Source organism: Mastomys coucha, unplaced genomic scaffold (assembly GCF_008632895.1).
Source record: "Mastomys coucha isolate ucsf_1 unplaced genomic scaffold, UCSF_Mcou_1 pScaffold23, whole genome shotgun sequence".
Classification (NCBI taxonomy): domain Eukaryota; kingdom Metazoa; phylum Chordata; class Mammalia; order Rodentia; family Muridae; genus Mastomys; species Mastomys coucha.
Window position 1 is genome coordinate 105,048,017 of NW_022196906.1, and position 15,418 is coordinate 105,063,434.

The window sequence follows — 15,418 nt, forward strand, 5'->3', positions numbered from 1 at the left end:
GAATAGCCACTCCATCAGGAAGTGTCTGGAACGTAGTAAGAGCACCACAGTCATTTCAAAGTTTATTTAGGGGCTGGAACTAGGGCCACCCACAGGGTAGGTAGCTCACAACCATCCATGAAAACTCCAGTTTCAGGAAATCTGATCTCTGAGGGAACCAAGAATACATGAGGTGTACATACATACAGGTAAGTAAAACATGCGTAAAGATACATCTAAATGCGGATTAAACAGAAATGGTGGTATTTTAGCCTCCTTAGGGCAGAGATCCTATTTTATGGCCATGTTTCTATTGCCTGTGTGCTTGGTATATGATGGGTTAAAGTCTGACAGATAAGTCATGACATGAAGTTTTATTGCTCGTTTATAAGTAGAAGTGCAGAAAGGGCTGCTTCTTCTACAGTTAGGCGTTCACATGAAATTGATAGTGAAACAGCTCCTTATCAACCTTTCCTCACTTTTGAGACTAAAGAAAGTACTTTACACTTCCTTGTTTACTCTTAGGACTGAAGGGTGAGCTGCCCCTTCTAGAAGAATCTATAATTACTTGAGTGTGATTCTTCCTCAAAAGGTTATGGCATTTTCATTTTGATAGTTAGGGTTTGTCCTAGTTTTGTGTCTGTTGCTGTAATAAAGACTACAACAAAAAGCATCTTGGGAAGGAAAAAGTTTATTTCATCTTACACTTGTAGGTCACACTCCATCGCTGAGTTATGTCCAGGCAGGAACTCAAGGCAGGAACCTGGAGGCAGGAACCTGGAAGCAGAAGCCATGAGGGTGTTGCTGACTTGCTTGTTTCTTATGACTTGCTCAGCCTGCTTTCTTATAGAACCTAGGACTACCTTGCCCAGGAGTGGCACCATCCACAGTGAGCTGACTCTCCTACCCAAATCATTCATCAAGAGAATGCTCCACAGACCTGCCTATAGAAATTCTGATAGAGGTATTTTCTTAATATTTCCAATTCTCAGATATGTCTGAGTTTATGTGGTGATTTGAATAAGAATGGCCCCCAAGTCTATATATATTTGAATGCTTGGACTGCTGCTGCTGGTGGAAGTGTCTGGGAGGCATCAGGAGGTGTGCGCCTGTTGGGGAAGATGTGTTAACTGTGGGCTGGCTTTGAGGTTTCAAAGGCCCATGTTATTTCCAGTTAGCCATCTGCCTCCTGTTTGTGGATCCGATGTGAGCTCTCAGCTGTTTCAGGCCATGGACTCACCCTCAGAAACTGTAAATCCCATTAGATGCTTTCTTTCAGAAGTTGGTTTGGTCCTGGGCCTTTGTCACAGCAGTAGAAAAGTAAATAAGGCAGTTTGCACCAAGTTGACAAAAGCTAACCAAGCAGCATTTACTTTTAACTTCAGCTAAATGAAGATTCTCTTTCCTTTTAATTCAACACTAACCTCTAAAAAATATTTGTGGTCAGATGTATTAAGATACACGCACAGGCTTATAGACGGATTTATGGGGGAGAAGGACATGAAACAGTATAAGCAGAAGTAAAAAAATCTTACAAATGAGTAGTTTCCAACTTTGTTGTCTGGTAACATTATTTGCAGACCCACTCCTTTTTAGTCCAGGCTGGCCTAACTTTCAGCAATCTTGCCCAAGCTCTCCAAGTGATAGGTCATGGGAGTGAGCTGGTGTGGTGGTCTGAGGGAGAATGCTCCACATAGGCTGGTGTTTGAATATATGGTCACCATCTGGCGGTGATGTTTAGGTATGTTTAGAAGGTACAGTTTTGTCAGAGGAACCCTGGGCTGGCCTTTGAGAGTTTAAAGACTAATGCCATTTGTAGGTTGTTCTGCTTCACGCTTGTGGATAAAGATGTGAGCTTGCTGCCCCAGCTGCTATGCCTGGCACTTCCCAGTGATGAGGATGGGATCTTGTGGCTCTGGAACCATAAGCCCAAACAAACCCTTCCCTTCATGTGCAGCCAGGGTCATGGTGTTGATCTCAGTTATAGATATATAAGTAACTAATACAACCACAACTGGCACTGGCAGAATTCTGAAGGAAGAAACGTGGACATTAGAACCATGGCAAACTTCTTATTGACATCTGCTTAATTAAGAAAGGAAAAGAGCCCATCAAATATAACAGAAATCAATAAGTGTGAAGTGGTACCTTTTTGATAGGAAACAAAAACCCAAAATCTAGATTTAAAGATGCCCTATGGGTAGGTAAGATGATTCCAGTGAGGAACATTGGGTAAGTCATTTACCCCTGCCCCCCCCCCCCCCAAATGAAACAAGCCTTGGACTTACAATGTGGCAGCCTATGTTTTTTCTTGTGTGAGTAATATTTATCTGTATTCATGTATGTGTGGGCGCTCACCACTGTACTCACTGAGGCAGTGTTTCTCAAATGAACTCGAAGCTCATGGATATGATTTGTCTGGTTGGCCAGCTTGCTCTGGGGATCCTGTCTCTGCTTTCTAACTTTAGGATTACAAATGAACTCTGCACTTGCCTAGCACTTATGTGGATTCTGGGCATTCAAACTCTGGTCTTCATGCCACAGCAAGTGCTTTCGTTTTCGAACCATCTCCCTAGTCCAAGCAGCTCATTAAAAAAAAATCTTTTTATTATTTGAAAATTTCATACAAATATTGTGATCTTATCTACCCCCCACCCACTACCTCCCTCTACCTTCCCCTGGAGACCTTCAAATCCATTTTTCTCTCAACTTCATGTCCTCTTTTTAAATGATTATTGATAGTCTTGACCAATTATTATTTTTAGACTTTATTTTTATTATTTTTAGTTATGTATATATGTGTGTGTCTCTGTGTGAATTGTGTACCAGTGAGTACAGGTACCCAACGAGGTCAGAAGTGGAAGATTTCTCTGGGGCTGTAGTTACGGAGAGTTGCTAGCCACTCAGTGTGGGTGCTGGGAATCAAACTTGGGTCTTTGGAAAGAGCGGTATGTGTTCCTAACCACTGACCCATCTTTCCAGGCCCTGAGTCTCGTTGTTGTTGGCCATACGCACAGGGGTGTGAGGCCACCCACTGGGGTTCCACCACATCTACAAAGAAAAGTGACTTTCATTTCTTCAGCAGTTGTCAACTGTCCACAGCTCCCGAGTTATGGCTGGAGCCTCAGAAGCCCCTTTGCCAGTCATGTTGAAATTTTGACTGGCTTGCTCACACAACTCCTAGTAGCTTATTTTTAATGTTTGGACTAATGATGTTTCCAGATATGTATTTCAAATAAAGGGACACTGTCCAGCTTTTGCCAAGATAGCTCCATCTAAAAATATGAAAAGACAAAAGAAACATGAAAAACACATTATTGTCATTAATATCAGAGACATTCATATTAAAAATATATCCACTTTCACCAAATATAATAGTTGAGATAAAAAGTACAATATCTGATGCAGGCAAGTAAAAACAGCAATGAATATTTGTTATTAAAAAGGGAACATTTTACTTCTTGGCATTATCAAAGAAAACTATAAAAGATTTTCTGTGGAAAGAATAAATATGTATGGATCAAGCCATCTCACTCTCCAAAACAGTATAAACATTTGCAAAAATTTCCGTCATCTATTAATATATCTGCAGAGCAGCCAGCCCACACAGATCTGGGGCATTCACATGTCAGAATATTCCACAAAGATCTGGGAACAGATATTTTTGGCAGAAAGAAATACTTAATGTGCCGAGAATGAGTGCCTACGACGTAATTCAGGGTTACAGACTGAGTCCGGGACTCCTTACAGTGACAGAGTGTCAGTCTACAACATTCTTCACAACGTTCCAATCGTTTATTACAGACTCTTTCAACAAGAGGAGTCGTTTTTTGTTTTCTGTTGCCAAATAGGTGGCAAAATATGTAGGAGAGGTAACAGCGAACTTCTAAAGCTGCTTCACAACAATGCTGTAACGCCTATTTTTACAGTGAAGAAGAGCTAGGCGTGGTGGCGCTTGCCTGTAACCCCAACACTGGAGCGGCTGCTAGCTCTGCGGATCTGGTAAATTCCAGGTCTATGTGAGATTTAATAACGTCTTTAAAAAACCAAGGAGCATGGCTCCAGGGAAACACCACCCAAAGTTGCTGTCTGCGTGCCAAGTGTGGACGGACAGACAGACAGACGGACACAGCTTCTCTCAGCACACTGCCCTGAGTGCTGAACCTCCAGGATTGATCCTGTCGAGGCAGCCCCGTGAACAAGAAAGGCTGATCAAGCCTTTGATATCTCAGTGGGTGTGGGCAGCTCCGAAAGTCCTTCTAGAAGCCATCAGACAAAATCCAAACTTCAATCTGTGGGTTTCGGAAAGCTGCAGTTTTTGCAGATGGGAGGTCGAGTCCAAGACCATTTTGTGCCCTTTCCCCCAGATACCTGCTAGGCTACCACTTCCTGCCAGAGGTCTTCTCTCACCATCTTCTCCAGCCAGAGACCTTACCCTCAAAAACGTTCTCATCATTGCTTGCCGCTGAGTTCACAACAACCTGTCATTACCTTGTTTATCTGATCAAATTTATCTACGCAATTAGAAGGCAAGTTTCCCCGAGAGCAGGATCAGGGAGGGCTTCCGGTGCCTTGAACTTTGAACGTAAGGGGCTTCCACAGATACTTTGGGATTGAAGAACATGCCTACGATTTGGATCTGTGTATGGTGGGGAGGTGCGTACAGGTCTCATTGTGATAATTCAAACTCCTTCGCTCTGCCGCAGGTTCCAGGGTACCTGGGATAACAGGTGTACAGCATCATACCTGGTTTTATGCTGGGAATGGCACCCAAGGTTGCAGGTATGCGGAGTAAGCACCCCATTAACCGCGCAACAGTCCCAGCTGGAAATTTCTTTAAAAACAGGTATTTTCATTTCATTCAGCCACACCCACCCTCCACCTCCTTTCCCACAGACGGCGCGCCAGGTGCCTCACACTTACCCAAAACCTCCCACCCGACCGCTTAGAGGCCACCGGGCTAAGTACGGCTACGAAACGCTCGGAAACCAACGCTCGGGACCAGGCCTGGCTTGAGCCGGTGCGCGTCGAGCGCGTCGCCCTGCCTGTCAACCCGCTCCATCCTCTGCTGCGAGCCCTGCGCTCCGCGGTCCAGCCAGCAGCCTCCCGGCCGCGCGCCTCCGCTACCCCGCCGCCCGCCACAACTACTTCCGGGTGAGCGGGTCGCCGGCCGGTGGCCCCGCCCCTCTGCCCCGCCACCGCCGCAGCTGCAGCCGCCGCTCGGGCTGCGGCTCATCCCGGGTCGCGTTCGCCGCGTCGGCCGCGGCGCGAAGGGCGCTCCGAGTGTGACTCCGCGACCGGCCGCGGCGCGAGGAGCCGTCCTTTGGCCTCCCGGCGGCCCTCGGGGTGGACGGTGCGGGGACAGAGCGTGGCCGCCGCTCTGCTCTACCCGCTCCCGGGCGGCCGCTCCGGCCCTTCCGGGCGGCGCCGCAGCCTCATCCCGCGCCACACGCAGGTAAGGGCAGGCGGCGGGCCCGGCTGTCTCAAGGCGCTGGCCGGAGGCGGCTCCGGGCTGGGGTCGCCTGGCGGGTCCCCTGCTCCCGCTCCTCCCGCCCCCCGCGGGGGGAAGGAGGGGTTACGCCCCTTGAACCGGGCATCACTTGGGACAGCTGGGTGCTCCAGCTCCCGTTGCTTCCGGCGCCACACTCCCTCCGACTCTTTGCTCAGTCTGTACCGGGAGGAGCCGCCCCGGGAACGGTGTCAGGCCGGTGGACGGAGTAGCTTTTTAAGTGAGATTCCCCCTCCTCTCCTGCTTCCTTCTTGATCTGAACTGAAGCGCGCGGGCTTAACAAGCTCAGGGCAAGACGGTCAGGGTTAATGCTTAACTAATACCGGGCGTTATTTACACCCGGTAATTGTGGAGTTTCATAGCTCCAGTCAGGCCTGGTTTCCCTTTGCTGTGGATATCCAGCAGGAAGCAGGAGACATAAGAGAACCCAGAGGAAAAAAAGTTCAAGCGTTTGCTTTATGTGTTTCCCTCCCCCCCTCCCAACCTCGAGACATACAAATGTAACGCTGAAACATGGCTAAAGGTACCCCAAACTTTCAGTATTTGTAGCCCCTTTTGATTTTCCCATTTAGTGACTCAGCATTTTTTTTTTTTTGCCACAGTTTTTATACAGTAGGTTGATTGAAAACTATGTAAGGATAACAGTGACTGCTATTCGTGTTGTGTTTATCACAGTGAGAAGAGGTGCAGTCAGGGTATGGACAGATACATGCTTAATCAGTGTTGGACATTCCCTCCCCAGTAGGTGTGAAAAGCTGCAATTACTGAAGAATGCATAGTCGCAGGAAGAGTTAGTTGGCCAAGTTTACCGTAGCTTCAATGCCTTGCGGAGTTAGCTCTGATTAACCAACATCATGCTCTGTTCAGCAGCTACAGAGAGGCGATGACCTCGTATTTAATAGATGCATGCCGAGTAAGAATTTCGGAAAGTGTGATTCATGTAGGAAGTTAGGTCACACTCTGTGACTCGTTGATCTGGATCTTCACATTGAAATAGTGGAAAGCTGAGTCCCTTTCTGCCCGTTTAATTAGATAATTGGACTCTTTTTTTTTTTATAGCAAGAGATGTATAATGTTTGGTTGTGTTTGTTGCTGGGTGGTTATTGTCAGGCACTGTGGCATGGAAATAAAACGTTAAAATTTGCATGATATTTTGTTTTGTAATCCTTTGTTAGTTACTAAATGGACTGCTGTGATTTTAAATCCACCCCCCCCCCTTTTTTTTACCAGATGTGGGAAGACAAATGAAGGGATTTAGAAGCCAAATAAATGTCATTGGGAAGGAGAGCTGCCATCACTAAGGTACGAAATAGTACAGTGGAAGTCTGTACTATTACAAAATAGCTCTTTGAGTGGGAAGCTGCAGCACTTTGCCATCCTGTCCTTAAAGATACTGAATGAGACTATATACTAACTTCTGTTCTGGAAGGAATTGTGTTGAAGTTTTGGTTTATTTTTAGAATTGACTAATTTCAAACTTGAAGTAACTTTTTATTGCTGCAGTGTCATTTGATCATTTCAGTCTTTCAAAATGAGATGCCAAAAAACTCTGAATCCCACAGCTCTTTATAGGGACAACCTTACTTTCTGCTTTTTTTTTTTTTTTTTTTTTTTTTTTTTTTTTTTTTTTTTTTTCTTTTTTCCTTACCTTGATCGACAGTTAGAAGTCCCATTGACTAATTGGAAAGTAATACCAAGTGTATTGGTGTTGCATAAGACAGACACCCCTTTGATTCCTTGATAACATTTTTGGCATCTTTCTCCCTTTGGATATTGATACTTAAATTCAGAGTGTTCTCTAATGTTGCTTTTTATTTCTGTCCAGCAGATAGGATGATGATTCTGTTCCTTGTTAACAGAGATTCCCTTTTGGAAAATCCCTTGTGAACAATCTTCATTGGAGAGAGTCTTGATGCATAAGTGTGTCAGGGGTGTAAGCATCTCCATAGTGAAGGGAAAAGAGATAGAAAGTACATTTGGCAAGGTGTCTCTCTTTTGCAACACAACAATTTTTTTTCCCATTAACTTAGGACAGAAAGGTGAGTGGTTTCTTGCAAAGATCTTTGTGAATTGCTTTCCCTGCTCCTTGTATGAACAGGGACAGATTTGGTGACGTGATGGTGGGTTGGGGTGATTGTCCTTATGATATGGTGGGAGCTTTGGTGAGGATTAGCTAAAAGGAAATAAAATTCTTCTGTCCTTATCCAAGGAGTGCTGTCTGTTGCAGCTACTAAACGATTCCATTGGTAGCTTTTTTCTTTTAGGTAGACTCTCTCTCTGGAGAGTCTGAGTGGTGGAAGTGATTCCCGTACCCAGGAAAACATACCACCTTATCCATTATGTTTGCAAAGAAAGACTAGACTCTGACCACTATTCAAAGGCCAGCTCTTAAAACTTTAGAAGGGAAGGAATTGAGCAGAGTTTACCTTGTGAGTAAAATATCTTTATCCCTTTTCCCATTCTCTCTCCTTAAAGCTAATAGAATGCAAGACTATCTTGGGAATGCTTGACATTGCACTTGAACCTTTCAAACTTCCTGATCAGTGGTGAATTAGTCTACACTTAAAGAAATTAAACATTAGGCTAAAATTATAAATTGTAAAGCTGGGTTTATCACGTGAGAGTGCTATTTCTTGGACGGTCACTGAGGCTCCATACCTGTGTATGGTCATCTTTTAGTCTAGGGATCAGGAAAGAAATAGGTAAATAGACACTTGGAGAGAGGGAAGAAATGACATCCATAGAAAGAGAGCTGATGATGTGGGCTCAGTGGTATTTGTGAACCTTTCAAAGATTGATAAAACATGGAAAAGAAACGGTCATATGAGGAAAAAAACCTTTCCTTTCTGCCCAAACTTCTTACCTTCCATAACCCTATCCCCAGTCCAAGCTACCATAGCTAATGGTTTTGCATGTATTTTCCTCCTCCCTGATTTCAGGTACATATACAGTCCCATGTGTTTCCAAGTGTCTTTCACTCGTGATGTATCTGAGATATGTTTCTGTATTAGCATCCACTCTAGTCTCATTTTAAAGATTCATTCATTTTCCAAAGTTTTACTAATTCCGTGTTAGTAAACATTAGGCCATTATTAGTCTTTTGTATACAGCGATATAAGAAACCTTTTCAGCATGCATTTGTCTGTGTATGAATCTGTCTGTGAAGTGCACGCATTTGACCATGTATGAATTTGGAGTGCAGTTTTGAATGTGTGACTGTGAAGTTGGTGCTTAGGTTATGAACCAAGTGAAAAATTTGTTCTATATTAGATTTTATTTTATAATAGAAGATAATGTTTTCTCATGCGCAGGAGGAGGAAGAATGAAAAGTTTTATGTTCTTTAGCCATCTCTTCCTTTTAAAAGGTATTGTGAACTAGGCTCTATGCCACCTGCCTGGTGTCAGCACTTGGGAGGTTAAGGCAGGAGACAGGCTGTGAGGCTACTGTGGTACGGCCCTGTCTCAAATAACATTGCAAGCGTGGTTTATAAGTTAATTCCAGATATTTTGGAGTGTTAGATGATTAAGTTGGTAAATATCAAAATACTGGAGTTAAAGACTGGTGTTGACAGCCATAAACCACTTACATTTGGTAAAATGGCTGTATCTTGTAGGTTTGTTTCAGAGTTTATATTTTCTGTTAATTAAAAACTTAAATAGCTGGGTGTGGTGTACACACCTTTAATCCAGCACTTGGGAGGCAGAGGCAGATCTCTGTGAATTCAGGGCCAGCTTGCTAGGGTTACTTCTAGGCCTACATACTTCTAGGGCTACATACAAAAAGGAAAGGAAAGGAAAGGAAAGGAAAGGAAAGGAAAGGAAAGAAGGAAAGGAAAGGAAAGGAAAGGAAAGGAAAGGAAAGGAAAGGAAAGGAAAGGAAAGGAAAGGAAAGGAAAGGAAAGGAAAGGAAAAGAACAACAACAACAACAAAAAACACCAAACAAAACCACTACCACCAACACAAATAATAAAAAGCAACTTTTATATAGCTTTTACTTTGGCCCTGCTAAAGTTAACTGATATTAGTCATTAGAGAAAGAAATAACCCAGAGTTTCTTCTTTATCTTCCATATCCTACTTTAAGTAGAGTGAATGATAGAACCCGAGAGCCAGAAATTCTTTTGCAATCCAGAGCACTGTTGGTAGATTCCTTTGTCAGAGCAGGGTTTAGACTTCATTCTGCAAAGAGTGGGTAAGCAGAGTAGGGGAGGTTCAGAATTTAATTTGAAGTTCTGTAGGTGACTCATCGCCAGGGGGGAGGTTCAGGAGCCTTCGTCCTTCTGGAATGAGACAAAGAGAATAAGACAGAGAAACTCAAGTGTGGTGAAGCTGGATCTCATGAGTGGCAGTTTTCCTGGATGCTGTCCAGGGTCTATTTTGAGGCCCTGTCAAAACTTGCCTGATGGATCTACCGCATAACCGTAATCTAGCCTGGCCCTGCTGCAAGTCAGGAAGGCCTGTGGTTTAGGGAAAGTGGCAACTGCAGAAGAGGGAGTTCTGAAGGGAAGCCTTCAGAAGATTGATGCTGAATTTTGGGGCTGAAAAATCTGCTGAGCACGTGTATTACGTATCCTAGCACCTAAGTGTTTTCTGCTTTAGCATCCAGGTTTTTGTTTTCTGTTATTTATTTCTTCTTGGAAAGAGTTTGATTGCAGAGAACAAAAGAGGAATTTTTTAGGATAATGTGTATGAGGAAGAACATAGGATTGTCCCAGCTTAATGTTTTATATTCTGGTTCTGGGAGCATTTGATAAGAATCAGTTACAATGATTGACTGTGTGTATGTGTGACACACACACACACACACACACACACACACACACACACATTGTTATGGATACAGATAGGGAGGACACATCCCAAGTTGAAATTGTCTAACTCAGAGTCTTTCACACGTTCCACTGGGATCTTGGAATAACGACTGTTTTACAGGAGTGTTTGGAGTTCATACAGCTAAATTATCATCTTACCGTATTTCTCCCATGAAAGAGTTGTGGAATCACATATTTAATTTAATTTTCTTTATCTTATTTTGCATGCATGTGGGTGTCGGTATGTAAGTTAGAGAATAATTTGAAACACTTGGGTCCCCCACTGTCTGGCTCCAGGGGATCAAATTCTGGTTGTGAAGCTTAGGGCAAGCAAGTGAGCCTTCTGGCCTTGAGGTTGTACCTTTAGACTTGCTTTTTAGCAGACTACATAGTTGTTTCTTTGTGCTGTAGAGTGCACTGATGTTGAGTGCGTTGGTGTTCTCTATGTTTAGTGAGCATTAGGTTTAAAGTTCCCTAGGTGATCTCACTTCTTTGACTAATAGCTGTTGAACAACTTACTGTTACACCTCTGACCAAGGTTCATGTCCTGATTCCCTGCTGAGCTGGTGCACTGTCAAGGGGGTTTCTGAGGATGCAGCTTGTAGCTGTGAACCTGGGGATGGTTGCTGTCATTGTTACTCCATTAGGTTATTCAGGGTATTCACTTCTGGGGTCATTGCATTTGATGGTGATGTCTTTAGGATTCAATGTAAGAAATCTCTTCTTCTGTTCTTTGGCTTATTCCTATTATCTTTTCCTAGTCTCAGGCTGTCTTCCCTAGAACAATAAAACAAAAAAAAAAACAGACAAAAAGAAAAAGAGAGAGAACTTGGCATGGACTGAGAATGGTCAAGAATTAGGAGAAACCTTTTAGTGCATATCTATCAATGTGTTTTATTTCCTGAGAAGTGAGCTGCTCTGTGCCTCTACAACACAGTGTCAGGACCACAAACTCATGTTTCTGTTGTTCTCATTTGGGACCTTGTATATATCTTAGGGTTTCTTCATAGCATCACATTTTAAACTAGTTTGATGTAATGGATGTATTTAGTGCTTCTGAAAACATTGAATTTTTAGGCTGTTTTCTTTAGGCAGTTAGTTATTCTTTCTGTATTCCCCACTTTCACATAGAAACATTTTAACAGCTAGGAATTTAAGTATACCATCTACAAACAATAAGATTTTAAGATACTTATTTTCCTGCTAAACATTTTAACTATGTTTAATAAAAATTGAATAAATTTAGCAAACACATGTTGTTACTTTTTAAAAAAAAATTAAATACTCCAGCCAAGTGATTCAGTAGTTATAGGATTAAAGATAAATATTTCAGTTTCAAATAAACTCCTCCCCCCCACCCCATGTTACGGATAATGCTGTGGACAATTAAGGAAATGAGGTCATTGTCTCCTTGTCTTGCCAAATTCATCCCTTGTAATCCACCTAGTTTTATTTTTTGATTGTGGTAAAACTTAAATAGCATTGCCATATTGACAGTTTCTATTCTTTCCATTCTTTTCATTGTGGGAGATATATGCAATATAAGTCTCCTCTATCCCATTTTTGAGTGCTGGGGACTGGGTCCAGGGCCTTGCACATGCTGCATAAACCTTCTTCCACTGATCTCCGCCCTAACCCCTTAAACCGTGTGTAATTGACAATTCTATGGCATTACAGTGCATTCAGAATGTGGTGCAGCCGCCTAAGCATTCGTTTCCAGGAGGTTCTCATCATCCTAAACTGAAGCTGCCCATCAGACTGTCACTGCTCACTTCCTTTAGCCCCTGGCAGCCGCTTCACTAGTCTGCCTCCATGATTTAAGTACTCTACTCTAGGTACCGCACATATTTGTGGAATTATCGGCCCTCTGTGTTTGGCTCATTTTATGTAGCATAAAGCTATCAAAGCTACTCGTGTTGTAGCATGTATGTTTGACTTCTGTTGATCACCATTTAGATCTCCTACCATTTGGTTATTGTGAATAATGCTGCCAAGGACATGGATGTATGACTATGCGTTCAAGTCCCAGTTCCTTATTTTGTGTACAGAACCAGGAAGGGAAGTGCTGAATCCTGTTGATTTTATGTCTGAATATTTGAGAATCACCATGCTGTTATCCATAGTGGCTGTACCGCTTCAGTTTTCACAGGAGTGAACGCACATTCTGTTATCCACAGTGGCTGCACCATTTCAGTTTCTCTCAGGAGTGAATGCACATTTTGCCTACTAACCCTTGTTATTTTCCCTTTTTCTTTAAATTTTTTTTTCTCACGAAAGCCATCTTAATGAGTTTGTGAAGAATATCTCATTGTGGTTTTGATTTGTATTTTCCTAATTACTATGATATTAAGTATCTTTTTGTGCATTTATTAGCCACTTCCGTCTTTGTAGAACATACTGGCCTTATCTTTGCCTCTCTAGTGCTGAGATTAAAGATGTGTGCCATCTACCTGGCCCATTTCTTCTTCTTTTTTTTTTTTTTTCCGAGACAGGGTTTCTCTGTGTAGCCTTGGCTGTCCTGGAACTCACTCTGTAGACCAAGCTGGCCTCGAACTCAGAAATCCACCTGCCTCTGCCTTCCAAGTGCTGGGACTAAAGGCGTGCGCCACCAAGGACATGGGCTCTCTGGCCCATTTCTTAATTAAAAATGATTTTATTTTACGTGTATGGGTGTTTTGCCTCATGTATGTGTGTGTACCATGTCCATGCAGTACTCCTTGGAGGGAGGCCACGTGACCTCAGATACCCTTGCAGCTGAGTTAAAGGTGATTGTTGTTAGCTTCATGTGGGTGCTGAGAATCACACTTCTGTTCTCTGGAAGAACAGCCAGTACTCTTCACTGCTAACTGTATCTCTAGCTTCATGCATGAATTAAATTACTCCATGCACATGCACACACACATGTGCACAGTGTGAGGTTCTGTATCTAGGTGTGTGTACATATGCCCACAGCGTTTATGTGGAGGTTAGAGAACAGCTTTGTGGAGGTTGTTTCCTCCCGTGTTTACATGGGTTTGAGGGAATCCAATTCGGGTCAGCATCAGGCTGGCAGACACTTTATCATCTGCTGAGCCATCTTACTGGCCCTTAATTTGTTTTTGTACTGAGTTTTAGTTTTTTATATATCCTAGATATCAACCCTATTTACAAGTGTTTTCTTCATTAGATTGCCTCTTTACTGTTTATAGTGGGCTTTGATGCACAAAATTTAAATTTGGTGAAATCTAGTTTGCCTATTTTTTTATTGCCTTTAATTTTGTCAAATTTGACAAGAAATGTTTGTCAAGTCTCATCATGAAGATTTTCCTGTGTGTTTTCTTTGAAAAGATTTATAGTTCATATACTTTGATTTTGAGGCATCATGTGTTAAATCTTGATGTTTTGTGACAAGCCTAGCCTTTCACACCCAAGCTATCTCAAGCCCATGAGTTAATTTTTGTATATTGTGTAATCTAAAGGGTCTAACTTTATCCAGTTATGATTTGCCAGTCCCACTATTTATTGGAAAGACAATCCATTCTCTTTTGGATGGTTTTGGCACCTCTGTTGACAATCATTTGACCACGCACGTGGGAATTTATATATGGGCCATGTAACTGATCAGTGGGTCTGCTTTATGCTTGCAGCATACCATTTCAATTACTGTAGCTTTGTAGTAAAGTTTTAGATCAAGAAGGATTGAGGAAAGGGTTTATTTGGCCTAAAATCTGAGACCACAGTCCATGCCTGTGGGGAAGTCAGGGCAGGGACTCACAGCCCACATTGTACCTATGGTTCAGAGTAGGGAAATGAGTTTGTCCGTGCTGCTGAGCTGCTTGGTTCATTAGCCTGCTTTACTCCAGTAGCATTCAGGGCCCACCCAGGCAGCGGGCTGAGTCGGATAATCTCCTCACAGACACACCACAGGCCAACCTGAGCTAGCCAGTTTCTTAGTTAAGGCTGTCTTCCCCAGTGTGTCAAGCTGTCAGTTAAAATGAACAGCACGCTGGGCTTTTGTTAGGGTTACACTGAATTTGTGGATTGTTTTGACCAGTTTTGCAGTTTTAATACTGCTGTCTTTCGATTTGTGAACATGAATGGTGTCTTTCAATTAACTTATGTTTTCCTAATTTCGTGTATGGTATTTGCAATGTATATCTTTGGCTTCCTTGGTTAAAGTTTATTCCTAAATATTTTATTATTTTTATTTTTTATTTTATTTTATGTGTGAGTACACTGTAGCTATACAGATGGCTGTGAGCTATCATGTATGTGTCTACTGGGAATTGAACTCAGGACCTCTGCCAGCCCCGCTTCAGACGCACCAGAAGAAGGCATCAGATCTCATTATGGGTGGTTGTGAGCCACCATGTAGTTGCTGGGATCCGAACTCAGGATCTTTGGAAGAACAGTCAGTGCTCTCACCCGCTGAGCCATCTCGCCAGCCCAGCTATTTTATTATTTTTAATGCTATAGTCAATGGAATTGCTTTTTGAATTTTCCTTTTGGATTGTTGGTATATAGAAACAAATATCGCTCTCCCTCCGTCCCTCCCTCCCTCTCCTTCCCTCCTCCTTTACCTCTCTCTCCTTCCCCTCTCCTTCTCCCTCTTTCCCTCTCTTCCTCCCTCCTCCTCTCTCTCCTTCTCCTTCTTTCTCTCTCTTCCTCTCTCCTTCTCCTTCCCTCTCTCCTCCTTCCCTCTCTCCTTCTCCTTCCCTCTCTCCTCCTTCCCTCTCTCCTCCTTCCCTCTCTCCTTCCCTCTCTCCTCCTTCCCTCTCTCCTTCTCCTTCCCTCTCTCCTTCCCTCTCTCCTCCCTCCTTCCCTCTCTTCCTCCCTCCTCCTCTCTTTCTTTCTCCTTCTTTCTCTCTCTTCCTCTCTCCCTCTCCTTCCCTCTCTCCTCCCTCCTTCCCTCTCTTCCTCCCCCCTCCTCTCTCTCCTTCTCTCTCTTCCTCCCTCCTCCTCTCTCTCCTTCTCCTTCTTTCTCTCTCTTCCTCTCTCCCTCTCCTTCCCTCTCTCCTCCTCTCTCTCCTTCTCCTTCTTTCTCTCTCTTCCTCTCTCCCTCTCCTTCCCTCTCTCCTTCCCTCTCTCCTTCCCTCTCTCCTTCCCTCTCTCCTTCTCCTTCCCTCTCTCCTTCCCTCTC

General features: G+C 43.3%; 2 protein-coding genes across 20 annotated transcripts in view; one reads left to right on the forward strand and one right to left on the reverse strand.

Moving 5' to 3' along the window:
- Positions 1-2,726: 2,726 nt before the first annotated feature.
- Positions 2,727-15,418, reverse strand: part of LOC116073712 (translation initiation factor IF-2-like) — a 15,326-nt gene continuing 2,634 nt past the window's right edge. Inside the window, exons 2-3 of the mRNA XM_031345738.1 lie at positions 4,903-5,470; positions 2,727-3,254 (exon numbers count right to left, since the gene is read on the reverse strand). Of these exons, the coding sequence (XP_031201598.1) occupies positions 4,940-5,470 (531 nt within the window). The 3' untranslated portion in view covers positions 2,727-3,254; positions 4,903-4,939. The remainder of the gene's footprint in view (positions 3,255-4,902; positions 5,471-15,418) is intronic.
- The window catches only part of Lrrfip2 (LRR binding FLII interacting protein 2), a 103,722-nt gene continuing 93,466 nt past the window's right edge, over positions 5,163-15,418 (forward strand). For 3 of the 19 annotated variants that reach the window (XM_031344268.1, XM_031344278.1, XM_031344264.1), the window contains exons 1-2: positions 5,232-5,434; positions 6,719-6,790. The gene's annotated coding sequence lies outside the window, so the exon portion shown is untranslated. Of the gene's footprint in view, positions 5,435-6,718; positions 6,791-15,418 lie in introns of all 19 variants that reach the window. The other 16 variants (XM_031344265.1, XM_031344274.1, XM_031344281.1 and 13 more) reach the window with 14 other exon arrangements.